Source organism: Crocodylus siamensis, chromosome 4 (genome assembly GCF_052110815.1).
Source record: "Crocodylus siamensis isolate JL-2025a chromosome 4, ASM5211081v1, whole genome shotgun sequence".
NCBI lineage: Eukaryota > Metazoa > Chordata > Crocodylia > Crocodylidae > Crocodylus > Crocodylus siamensis.
This window is the reverse complement of record NC_143398.1, coordinates 163,414,825-163,427,539: the sequence shown is the minus strand read 5'-3', so window position 1 is coordinate 163,427,539 and position 12,715 is coordinate 163,414,825. Positions and strand designations below refer to the sequence as shown.

Genomic DNA, 12,715 nt, shown 5'->3' with positions numbered 1-12,715 from the left:
TTGAAGTCAAGATATATGACACCTGTCACGGATGGCCCCGCGAGCGGCCGTGAGCTCGCGAGCGCCCCTTTGCCGTGCCAATTAGGGTGGTCTGACACCCTCTACTCGCCCGCCACGTCTTAGATCTTATTGGTTCAGTATGGGAGGCTGCCTACTCGCACCTAACGGCACCGCAATGGTATCACTACCGCTCCAAAGTGGGGTCCTCTCCCCCAGCCTTATGGGCAAATGCGTGCCTCCAAAACCTCCCCTTTAGCACGCCCCAAGCCTCGCAGCTGTCCCGGGGGACGTTGTCTGGTCCCCTTCCTGTTCTGCGCCCTCTCCAGGCCTCGCCCTCTCTCTGGGGCCTGTCCCGCGCTCTCCGCGCTGCGCCCTCTCTGGGCCTCGCCCTCTCTGGGGCCTGTATCGCGCTCTCCGCGCTGCGCCCTCTCCGGGCCTCGCCCTCCCTGGGGCCTGTCCCGCACTCTCCGCGCTGCGCCCTCTCCGGGCCTCGCCCTCCCTGGGGCCTGTCCCGCGCTCTCCGCGCTGCGCCCTCTCCGGGCCTCTGGTCCCCTTCCTGGGGCCCTGTACCGCGCTCTCCGCGCTGCGCGCCTCACGCGCTTGGGGCTCAGGTGGCCGTAGCCGTGCCTGGCCCCCTTGACCCTTTCTTGGGTCTTTTGCCCCACTGGGCAAAGTGCCGTCCTTACGGGCCGGGGTCCAACCCCGTGCTCCGTGCCACGCCGGCACAAACCTGTACTGCGCTCTCCGCGCTGCGCCCTCTCTGGGCCTCGCCCTCTCTGGGGCCTGTATCGCGCTCTCCGCGCTGCGCGCCTCCCGCGCTCGGGGCTCAGGTGGCCGTAGCCGTGCCTGGCCCCCTGGCACTGTGCCCCTACTGGGCACCCGGAGCCCCCAAACTGCTGGGGAGCCCCGCTGAGGCCTCCTCGCTCCCCTACAGCCTCACCCGGTCCTCCGGTGTAAACTGTAACTCAAAGCCAAGCCCGAACGGCTGTAACAAAACCAACAAAGAGCTACCCGCTCGTAAAGCCAACTCTCAGCCCCTCCCGGGCTCCCAGCCCTACCTCTCATCAGGGCGATCTTGTTCCCTGCCTCATTGCAGCCTGTTAGGGGTAAGGCTGCAACCCCTGACTCTGGCCGCTCAGCTCAGCCACAGAGCTCCTGCTCCTCTGGCATCCAGAAGGGTACTGCTCCCTAGGCTTTGGCCTAGCTGTTTATAAGGGCCTGGCCCTGCCCCCTCCTGGCCATATGACCGGCCTGGTTGCCCCAGCAACCCCCATCTGTGTTGCTCCAGGCCTCTCCTCTTCCTGGGCATCTCCTTAGGAGCGGGGCGCGGGAGTGCCCCGCGACAACACCAAGCTCCTCTCCCTTGTCCAGGTGATAGGTCACTTGGTCTTAAAAGGAAATAAGATAGGTCAAGCAAGACCTACCTGCAACAAACCCGTGCTGGCTATCCCTCAGGATGTTGCCATCGGCCAGTCTGTTAAGAATGGTCTCTTTAATAATCTTTTCGAAGACCTTCCCCAGGATAGAGGTCAGGCTGATGGGCCTGAAGTTTGCTGGATCCACATCCCTCCCTTTCTTGAAGATCATCACCACATTGGCCTTCTTCCAATCTTTGGGCACTACACCAGAGTGCCAGGAGTTCTCTATGCCAGGGGCTGGGTTATGATACTTGCCAGCTCCTTGAGGACCCTGGGGTGTGCATTGTCAGGGCCGGCTGACTTGCAGGTATCCAGCCTCTTTAGGTGTTCCTCCATGAGGTCAGCATTGATGGAGGGCAGGGAATCTCCCTCACCCGTGCCGTAATGGGCATGGGCATCCCGTGGGACTGAAGAAAGACCAACACAAAGTATCCATTTAATAGGTTGGCTTTTTCCTGGGCGTTGGTTGTCGGTTGTCCCATTCTTGTGCATTTTACCTTAAAGATCCCAGAAGACAAGACCAGAACCCAGGGTCCCTTTCTTTTCATGAAATTTGTTGATGAAAATGGTTTTATCATTTCCTCCAGGACTAGAGAAAGTGCATCTGATCACCCCAAGCTGGAAGAATTTCGGGCCTGAGATCAGATCAGAGCGCTGTGTAATGGCCTGGATCAGAATTTCAGGTCCATTCTCCATAAACTCTGCTTCTTGGGGTTGTTTCTAAGGTAGCTGGGCTTGAAATGATATAGTCACATCTGCAAGAGCTACATGTCTGCCTGACTGGGTGTATGTGCATGTGTGCTGGATTTCATCCCACCTGTCCCCTCCTCCTGTAGTGAGGCCTTGGCTTTGAGGCTCATTTGGTAGCCAGAGTAGGTCAGGCTGAAGGGAGCTGTCCCCAGCTTTAAGGAAAAGCAGTGTTCTTCTCTGTCTAGAAGAATCACAAATATCTTACACAGGAGCTCAGCTGACAGGCCCTTCAGCTCTCTCAGGAGTCTCTCAGGAGTTATCTGCACAACTGCAGTAGTGTGGCCTGGCACAGGGATCAAGCCAGGGGCAGCCACAATGGCTAATTTCTAGTTTGGACTGTGCCTGTGGACTCAGATGGACAGAATGTGTTCAAGCCCCCATCTACCAGAACCCATCATTTCAGTGGTGTAGACCAGCTCCCAGGCATTAGTCCAACAGGCACTGGCACTAAATTGTATCACAGCAGCTTAGAAGAGGAGGCATTTGAACAACCTGGATGCTGTGCAGAGCAGTGTGGGGGGTGGGGGATGGGGGGAGAGATCAGCTGACAGGGACTGCTGGGTGGGATTCAGCTGACAGTCTTTCCTCTCTGAAGCAGATCTGACTCCACTATCCCAGAGCAATGCCACAGGCACTGTACAGAGGCAGTGCTGCAAAGCCAAGATGTGAAACTGAGGCTCCACCTGCATGGCCCCAGGGCATATCCCTTGGTGGGCTTCAGCCCCACCAGTGTTAGCCCTGGCTACAATCCCAGTCTGTCTCTCAACTGTCTGTGGCTTCAGTGGGATCCTGTATGCATCTATCTCCTCTTCCTAAATACTGTGGCTGCTGTGCCCTGTTAAAAAGTTATTAGCCCTTTATCTCTTCTCTGAGGGCCTGGGACCTGGTTCACCTGATGCAATGAAACCCTTGGAAGATGATGCAGAATAATGCAGATATTAGAATACTGCAGTCACCATCAAGACAAGTCATGGCACCCCCATGTGGCCACTGTAGTCATGACAGGTCACATCCGGCATCATCCTACTTCCCCCCACCCCCCTCCGCCCGGCAAACTCACTTGGCTATCAAACTCAATGCATTGCTCCCTGGATGGGTCTTCAGTGACATGGGTCTGGGGCCATTGATGCCGATGCCGGCACAGGCTGATCTGAACCTTCCCCAGGATGGGCTTCCCATAGGTGTATCTGTGTGGCAGAGAGCAAGCAAGAAGGTGAATGGGAGGTGAGGGGTGTCATTGACCTTCCATGAACCCAGGGTCACTTAGTGGGGTGGCTGGTGGTGAAAGGGAGATAAGAGGAGCTCTGAGTGGTTGTGAGGGGGGGATGCCAGATAAGTCTTGCTTAGCAGAGAGAAGGAGACAAAGCAGGAGTGTAGGCAAGGCAAGGTCATATCAGGAACCCTAGGTGCTGCTTCAGGGGTGTGGGGGAAATGTGCTAGAATGGAGCTGGGGGATGGGGGTGTCATGACATGTGTTGACAGCAAAAAAGGAGGTGCTGTCCTCCCTGCAGCAGGGGACCTCTGGCTGCTGCCCCTGCACCATGCTCCACCACCCAGGGACCAGAACTGCCCAGTCATGTCTCTGGTTCCTAGGGGGGTTGTGTGTGTGCGTGCGTGTGTCCTCCAGGTGACTTTAGACTCACTGGCCACACACTTGCACTTGGAGCTTGTCATCCAGCACTTTCAGCACAGGGGGCAGCTCAATGGTCACTTCAAACTTGGGCAGCACTATGGGGCAGACAAGGAACCAGTGACTGGTCTGGTCTCCCGGGTAGACAGAAGCAATTCCACATACACACTCATCCTGAGGAACCCATGGACCTGCTCCATGGACAGTCTGGCCTGGCATTCAGACTTGAAGCCCATCTGGGCTCTGAGGGCCCTTTTCTCCAGCTCCAGGCTCTGATGCTCTGTCAGAGATGGTTGCATTAAACTTATGGTAAACTGTAGGGCAGGAAGAGCCCAAAATGTGGGAGAGGGGAGCTTGGGGTGACTCTACTACTGCTTCCCTCATGTCTAGCTGTAGGAGAAGGTCAGAGGGTCTGGTAAAGATGGGGGTCACAGCAGGATGATTTCTAAAGCCTGAGGGGAATGTGACACTTGGAAGGCAGGAAGGCAGCATGTCTCGGGCCCAAGGAAGAGCCTGGTGCAGAGGCACATACTGAAAACCACCAGGGTTGTTCTTAGATCACCCAGAGCCTTGGTAAGGAGCACACTGTGGATGGAGAGACTGAATCCTCCTCAGCCAGGATGGGCATAGTGAAGAAGACATGCTCATGAAACAGCTCATGGCTCAGAGCTCCCAGAGACATTTTGACAGGGAAACCACAGACAAATGGCTCAAGACCAAATTCTCACAGACCCTCACTATGGCAGAGATACAGCCACTGGCTTGAGTCCCTCTGCTCACTGTATTCCTCCACGCTGAAGGAGTGCTTAGTGCCCTCCACATTGATGGAGTATGTCCCCAGGGCTGGCTCTGCAGGCAAGGGGAGGGACAAGTCCACAATGCCCTGCTATGGGGCCACATCTCACCACTGAGCGATCCAGTTCCCGTTGGGATCCTGAACATGCAGATACACTTGAGTTAGCTGCTTTCACTCACAGAGAGATTCACCCCTCTTCCCCAGCAAGTAAGCCTAGTGCTAGGGCCAGGGGCTGGATCAACAACTCAGGAGACTGAAGGCCTTTTCTGTTTGTACCCTTCAGCCCTGGCCTTGGGTGGGAACAGTTGTCCAAGGGTTGCTGTGGAAAATCTATCTCCAGTCCGGACAGAGCCCAGAGAAAAAGATGGAGGAGACATCCCCCCCCAAGCCCTTGTGATGGACTAGGAGCCTGGAGGATTTTTCATGTCATGTCAGGTCTCAACACAGGAAATCTTCTCAAACTTCTGCCCCTTTCCTCTGCACCCAGAGCTCTTGGGATCCTTCCTCCTCTCCCTAGCTCCCACACAGCTCTTCCAAACTCCTTCTCTCTTTGGAGACTTCCAAAGGAGCTCCTTGCTGCACACACCACTGACCTGCTCAAAAGGGTGACTAGCCTGGAGTGCAATGGTTGGGAATTGTCTGGATGACTAGCCAAGGTAGGGCTAGTTTTAGGCCCAAATCCACCTGCCTCCCAGCTTGATGGAGCCCTAGACTCTACATATAGAGTACCAATGTCCCTGCCCTTGTCCTCACTCCCACATGTCCCAGCTCAGAAGTTCCCAGTCCTGTAATGCCCCTAGTGAGGCCAGAAACCTGAGGCTGGGTTTGTTGGATAATGTGGTGAGAGCTCAGACTGCTCTGGCATCCCCATAACTGAACACCTCCTGGTGCTTTCCAGTGAGCCAGGCAGTAAGAAGGGGGGACCAGAGAAGTTCATACTGACCTGGAGGGTCACCAGGGGTACCTGCAAAACAGAGAAACATAAGACAGCTTAGTTAGAAGGGTAGGGAACTCCTAACACTGCCTAGGGATCTGCCTGGGACCTGACTGGCTGGGGTATCTCTGAGGCACTGGAGGAGATTACATGGCAAGTAATGGCAGGACCAGCGAGGGAATGTCCAGAGAAACCAGTGACTTACTGGAGAGACCGCTGTCCTGACAATGCTGAAGGAATGGACGTGAAGATCTTGCACCTCCCATCAAGTTCTTTCACTCTGCATTAGTAGATACAAGACAAGACCATCTAGTATGTCTGTGGAGTGGCAGGGCCCAGATACTGATTTTTATTTTTTTGCCAAGGAGTTTTCTAAGTGCAGGGGAGATCCATGCTCCAGCCAAAGGGCAACAGGAGATGAGTGGGAGAAGGCTGTATTTGCAACGCATTGATGGGGTCTGTGGGCTGAACCAGAAGGCTGTTTGGTGGAACAGGCTCATAGCTGAATCAGCAGAAGCCAGGCCCACATGAAGAGAGCTTACTCCACTCTAATGGCTCATGTTTGGTCTGGGGTCCTGGCACAGGGTCAACATTAAGGTTATTTGCACAACTGCCACTATGGATTTCAGAACCTGCCTGCTTGCTTTTTTACTGACTTGGATATAAATGAATGGCAGCCTACATTGTGCCATCCAAATTGCGCAATTTCAAACTGCTGCCATCTGAGTCTCTTACTTCCAAGGGTCTGGTCCTGTGCTCAGTTTAAATGTGGGCTCGCTTGGCTGTCTTCCCTACAGGTGAGCCAGGTTTTTGTCTTGGAATTTCCTCCAGTTTTCTCCCAACAAAAAAACACCCAAAATGGATGCTGGGACTACTGGGAAATTCCAGAGACTAAAACCTGATTTCAGAATAGACCTTATATAAGCTGTGAGATCTGGTGGAACTTCACTCCCTCTTCTCTGTGTTTCTATAGCTCCAATTCAAGTGAAGATCTTGTTCAACTTGGTAAAGTTCCCATTTACTCCAAATCCACTCAGACACACAGGTATTTCCCAGGGTCACATTTGCATGGCTGTGCATTGCATGCCAGGAAGTATGTTGTTAAAGAGGGCCTCATACATGTGCCTCTTTGTGGGTGAAAGGGCTGTGTGCCTTGGAGCTAAGCTAGCACTTATACGTGTGGGTGTGAAAAACGAACACCTTTTTTGTATGTTTTGGGTTGAATGAAAGGAGCTGTTGTGCAGGTGGCATGTGATTGTTTTTGATGTAAATGATCATGTCACTATGAGAACAGACCTATGCTCTAATGTGAGAGACATTTATTTTTCATATAAAATCAATGTGGTTTCAGACATGAATGCATGGGTGTTCAGGCACATGTGTGTCCTGCTTTTTCCCTTACAGTGTTAGAGTCAGGAAGGGCTGAAATTCATTCCTCAGAGCAACACAGCCAAGAAGCCGCTCTGTTCCTACAGCTCAACATCCTTTCTTTGGAGGAGATGGAGGAAGAGCCAGTGTTGCAGTTATGCAGGGCTGAACACTTGTTACCATGATATGAAAGCAGGCAAGAAAAAGCATAGATATGCCCAAGTCACGTTCCCTGGTCTTTACTTTAGTTTCTGGTGAGACAGCAAGAAGGTAGGGATAGAAAGTAGCAGCTGGTCTGAAAATCTGCTCCCATCTGTCCCCCATCCATATGTAGGACATCAGCCTGTTGTGGGGTGGGGAGACATATGGACATAGGAGGCGGAGACTGGACTGTGGCTGGATTCCTATCTGGTCCCGGTGGCATACTGGACACCTAACCCTTTTTCTCTGGTAAGATTAAATGGGTTTGGCCCCTTAATGCCCCATTCCCTTCCTCCCTCAGCATGTCCCAGCTCTCACCTCCTTGTTTCTGGGGACAAAGTCTTTATCCAAACTGCCGACTTGAAACTTCACTGAAAGAGAGAAAAAGACAGAGGTGGATAAGTTCTAGATTTATCTAAACAAATGTCTAGCTGGGTAAAGGGCAGATGGGGCCAGCCAGATAGTCCAGACATGAATGGCCTCTCTGCACCACAGAACAGGCTTTGTCTGGACAGTAGCGGCACAGGCTTCCCCAGGCTGCACTCTGCTAACTCACTGTGGCTTTGCCCAATGATAGGAGGGAGCTCAGTCCCTACAGCCCAGCCAGCCTTTAGTCTCCCTTCCCGCCCACTTAGATTTTAAGAATGGAGGTGCAGGTGATGTGGTTCATCTTCACCAGGGATCTTGGTTTTCCCTGATAAAAAATTGCAAATTTTCTGATAAAAACCTCAAAATCCACTATTAAAATTAAAGGCACCCACAGCCCCAAGAGCCCTGCTGGTGTCCCTCACTCCATCCACCCTGTCCCACAGTCCCCTGGCCCCTTATAGACCTACTAGTGCCCCTTATTCTCCACCCATAGCCCCTGCCCCCCAGCCCTGCAGATTCCCCTCACTCCCTTCTCCTGCCCCCCCTGCCCCAGCCCTCCAGCCTTGCTAGTGCACTTTATTCCCTCAACAGCCCCTGGCCATGCTGGTACCCCTCACACTTCCCCCTCCCCCTCCCCCCACAGCCCTCTGGCCCTGCTGGTGTCTCTTATTTCCCCTCACAGCTCCCCACACAGCCTGACAAGTGCCCCTCAGTCCTCCCAACAACCCCCCCACTCCCAGCCCTGCTGGTGCACTTCACTCCCCCACAACCCCCCAGCCATTCTGGTGCCCCTCACCCCCCATCCACAGCCCCTGCCTCCCCAGCCCTGCTGGAGGGGTCCCCAGCTGCCAGGGCTATGGGGCCAGGGACATGGATCTGCAGCCCCCTGCCCCAACAGAAAGCAGTGGCTGGGACAATGAAGGAGAGCCCAGCTCTATCTCCCACCTCCACACACACACACACACACACTGCCTGCCTGCTGCAGGCTTCGGGGGGAGGTGGGCACAGATTCCTGCCTGTATGTGCACTCCCAGGGGGCAGGAGGGACCTGCACCCCCCACATCTGTGTTGGGGGTGGAGGCAGGTGTGTGCTGTGGGCTTGGGCTCTCTGCCCTGGTGCATTCCCCCAGGGCCTTCATAGCCAGGCAGGTGTGACCCAGAGCTACAGGAAACAGCGGGGCCATGTGGGGATCTCCTGGCTGCTGGGAGCTCTCCGCTGCTCTGGTGACATGTCCCCTGTGCTCACAGCAGCAGTGCACAACTTTGCACTGCTGCTCCCACTGCAGCCCCACATGCAAGGGATGCATCACCATGGCAGCACAGAGCTCGCAGTAGCAAGCAGCTTTCCTGCACAGCCCCGCTGTGCCCTACCCTGCCAGGTTACACCTGCCAGACCACAGAGGTTCCAGGAGAGGGCAGCAAGGTGGGAGCCTAAGTTTATAGCCCATGCCTGCTCTTGCCCCCACTCCACGCACAGATCTAGGGGCACGTGCCCCCCTGCTCCCCTGGGAGTGCATGCCACAGTAGGGAGCCAGCCCGCCCCCAACCCCTGCACAAGCTGCCCGCAGCCCTATCCTGCCGGGGCCCTGGCCCCACATTGCAGCCCCAAGCCCTACGCACCGACTGGCTGGGCAGCAGCCCCACCTCCAGCCCTGCCCAACTCCCTCCCTCCCTATGGGAGCCTCAATCCCCACTCCACTTACCTGTGGGAACTTCTCTCCAGGCTGCCTGGAGCCATGTGCATATACCTGTCTGACCCCACCTCCTCCCAGTCCCTTCGAGCCCCTTGCAGGCTGGAACTCTGCCAGCCTGCAGGGGACTTGTTGCAAAACTGCAGAATCTCTGGGTTTGTCTGCTAAAATGAGTAATCCGTGTTTTACTCTGGTAAGGGGGGGAGTCCATGCTTTACTCCATTTTTCCATGGGAAACAGAAAACCCAGATCCCTGATCATCACATATAACACAACACATTTTTCTCCAGTTCAAGAGAAATTAGAAGCTTTACTAATATGCTAACAGGCCTAGTACTATCTTATTCAGCCTAAGATGAAAGCAAAAACTAATAGAACTACTGGAATGTGCACAGCTTTGCTAGATAAAGTATTAAGTTTAAAAAAAACACAACAAACTAGGTAAAAATAGTCAAAATAGTCAAAAGATATTGTCATTAGTTCTGCAGTCATGACAGTTAAAGGTACATCTCTTATTCAGATTTATAAAACAAAATTAAGTCTTCCCAAACATTTTGACAATGCTTTCAATGCTTCACTGTCAGTAATTTTTACAGCTGAGTTAAGGTTTAGGTAGGGCTAAAAAGAGTCAGCAGGGCCCTGAAATAGGAGAGAGACATTACCAGAAATGGCTAATAGACAGCAAAATTGCAGAGGAAAGGATAGTTTGATTAGTGGAACATCACGGTTATTAAAACATAAAGAGGGTTGTTAACACCTGTGGAGTGGACAGAAATTAGCAGGAATGAAGTATACGATACTGAGCCATAAAGTCAATTGACTCTATCAGCCCTGTCTGAAGGGGAATACTGCTGCACCTCCCAGGCCGGTGGTTTTTGAGTTTGCATAGAGTAGGAATCAAAGAGGGGTGCAATCAAAGAGGGGTGCAAACACACCCCTGGGTCTATATAACTATAACTCTATCTATCTATCTGTCTGTCTGTCTATATCCCCTCCACCCCCCCAAAGCTCCCTGAATCTGCCCCTGCCCAACTCAGCCTCTCCCAGCCACCCAGTCCTCAGAACCCATACAAAGGGCCTGAGGCCAGGGGGCTTGCTCCAGCAGCTGCTGCCTGCTTACCTGTCTGCCCAGGCTTGTAGATGGGTTTGTCTGTCAGTACAAAGGTCCCAGGCTCCAGTGCTTTCAGCAGCATTTTCTTCTGCTCAGAGAACTTCAGGGAATCTCCTTGGATCAAGATGTGCAGGTAGGCAACTTCCTCCCTCCCAGTAGCTGGGGCTGGCACCTGCCCGTGGAGAAACATAGTCATGGGATGGTTATGGTGCAGTCCTGCTATTTCAGCCCTGGGAGTCCCTGTATCAGCCCTCACAACAAACACAAGTATCCCCCTGTCCCACTAGGGGCACAATGAATGGGAAGCTGTGATAACAAAGGGGCACTTCATAGAACTCTCTCCCCCCGCTGGCCAAGTCACCACTCTCTTCCCTGTGTCATCATTACTTAGGGGTGTTGTCCAGCTCTATGGTTACCATTGCCCATTCAGGCACCAGCTCCATGCTCATTCCTAGTCCCTGAGCCCTCCAGTCTCCTTGGCTGAGGCTGGGTAGGACCTGGGGACACTATGAGGGAGGACTCCATACCTGTTCATAAAACCCTGGGCCAAGCTGGGTGGTTGTGGGGCTGCAGCTTACTGGAAGAGGCACGGTTTCGTGTAGATGGAACTCCTGGACCTCTCTTCAGCAGGGTGATATTGCTGGGCCCACTCTTCCTCTGCAGCTGGATGATCACCTGGACAGCCTCACTGAGGTTGGCCAGATGGACCAACACCATCCCGGTGCGCGGATGGTAGAGCTGAGCTGGGAACACCACCACATATTGCCTGGGGGAGGGGAAAGCATCAGTGCTGCTGAGAAAGCCTCATGTTACTGCAACAACCTAGAGCCTTCCCCAGACTGGCTGTGATTCCCCATTACCTCCTGTTCATATATGAGTGGCCCCTTATGAATGATCCCATTGTGTCTCCCTGTGGCTTCCCCTGTTCATTCCAAGTGACCCTTCTGCAGGTGAGTTTCCTGCTCAACACCATTGAAAGCTGAACCTGCTCCAGCCAGACAGCAGAGGCAGGACATGTCCCTCTCCCCCCATATCCAGTTTGACTCTGTGGCAGGGCATTGTCTGTGCCTGCCACTTTACGGGCCTGGAGCTGGCAGCTGCCAGGTGCCTAATGAGGGCAGCCATTTTAGATTCAGGGATGCCCATATAAACAGTGCAGTTTGGCTGCTAGAGCTCAGGCAGCGACATCTCCTGGTTAGAGGGTAGCTGATATCTATCCTTTGGCAGTAAGGGAGGTGCGGTAGGGGATGGTCAGGAGGCTCCTGGTCCTGGGTACAAACTAAAACTGCACCCTGCTGGGAGTGGGTGCCCTGGTGGGGCTCTCAGTGGCATAGGAGCCCCTGGGAAATGCCAGGCCAGTTACCACCACAGTGAAAGGTGGGTTGGGGCACCTTAACCCCTAGCCCCCACAACCAGGTGGGTTACCTCTTGCTTTGGAGGGCCCAGAGAGTGGACCCTTGGACAGAGGAAAGGGACATAGACTCAATGTCTGTCTGAACTTCCCCTGACTGGTCGATGCTAGGGCTGGGACCAGAAGGGCTGGGGGCCCACCACAAGGGATGCCCAAGAGCTGCATGCCTGGGGCTCCACCTGGCCTGGAAGTGGGCCAGGGCCAGTGAGCTGAAGGTCCCGGTGAGGGGACCACACCCAGAAGGGGAAGTGGGTCAGGGAGTTATGCTGCCCAATATGGAGGCTGGTGAGACTCCCTGATGAGAGGATTCTAGCTTGGGGTTCAGTTGGGAGAGGAGGATTGTGGGGGCCAGTGATGGTGAGAACATTGTGAGGCCATCTGTGAGGCTTGGGCTGCGATGTAGGGGAGGAATGGAGCTACAGATAGCGCCTCCTGGCATCAGGGCAGAAAATAGGCAGCCTCCCACTTGTTAATATTTATGTTAATAGATGTTAATAACAAGGTGGGTAGTTAGCCCAGAAACAGGTGGGCAGGCCACAGGGAAAGCAGCCCTGAGGAGGCCCCTGTTACAGACTCCTCTGGCACTGGATTAACCACTCTGAGATCAGAGAAGATCAAGTCCCAGTCTGTCCTTGCCCTTTCTCCTGCTCAATCAGCCAGGAGGGCCAGTTGCTAGTTCTAAAAGTCAGGTGAGAAGCCCCAAGGGGTGGCACTGGGAACCTTCCTTCTCTGCTGAGTATCTTGGACTTTTGCAGCAAATGACCTTAACTACACCTCCCTCACCCCTTTCTGCAGCTACCTGGACAGTCTTCACCCCAGGGCTCTTAGAAGTAAGAGTTGGAAGGGTCTTCAAGGATCCTATAGTCCTACCCCCTGAATCAATACTATGTGCTATTCCTAAACTATCCCAGAACTGTGCTCATCTAGCTTCTTATCACAGATATGGTTTGGTGTTTATAACATCATGCTATGCCCTGTTCTGCCCAAGATGTTCCTTTAATATAGCTGGCTTCTATATAAAGCATATTTCTATTAG

General features: G+C 53.7%; 1 protein-coding gene across 1 annotated transcript in view; it reads right to left on the bottom strand.

The window, feature by feature from the left end:
* Window positions 1-12,715, bottom strand: part of LOC149867076 (alpha-2-macroglobulin-like protein 1) — a 39,955-nt gene that overhangs the window by 9,850 nt on the left and 17,390 nt on the right. The window contains 9 exon segments of the mRNA XM_090041677.1: window positions 1,670-1,825; window positions 2,236-2,320; window positions 3,229-3,355; window positions 3,812-3,896; window positions 4,579-4,732; window positions 5,538-5,558; window positions 7,416-7,468; window positions 10,278-10,440; window positions 10,944-11,034. Coding sequence (XP_089897803.1) covers window positions 1,670-1,825; window positions 2,236-2,320; window positions 3,229-3,355; window positions 3,812-3,896; window positions 4,579-4,732; window positions 5,538-5,558; window positions 7,416-7,468; window positions 10,278-10,440; window positions 10,944-11,034 — 935 coding nt within the window.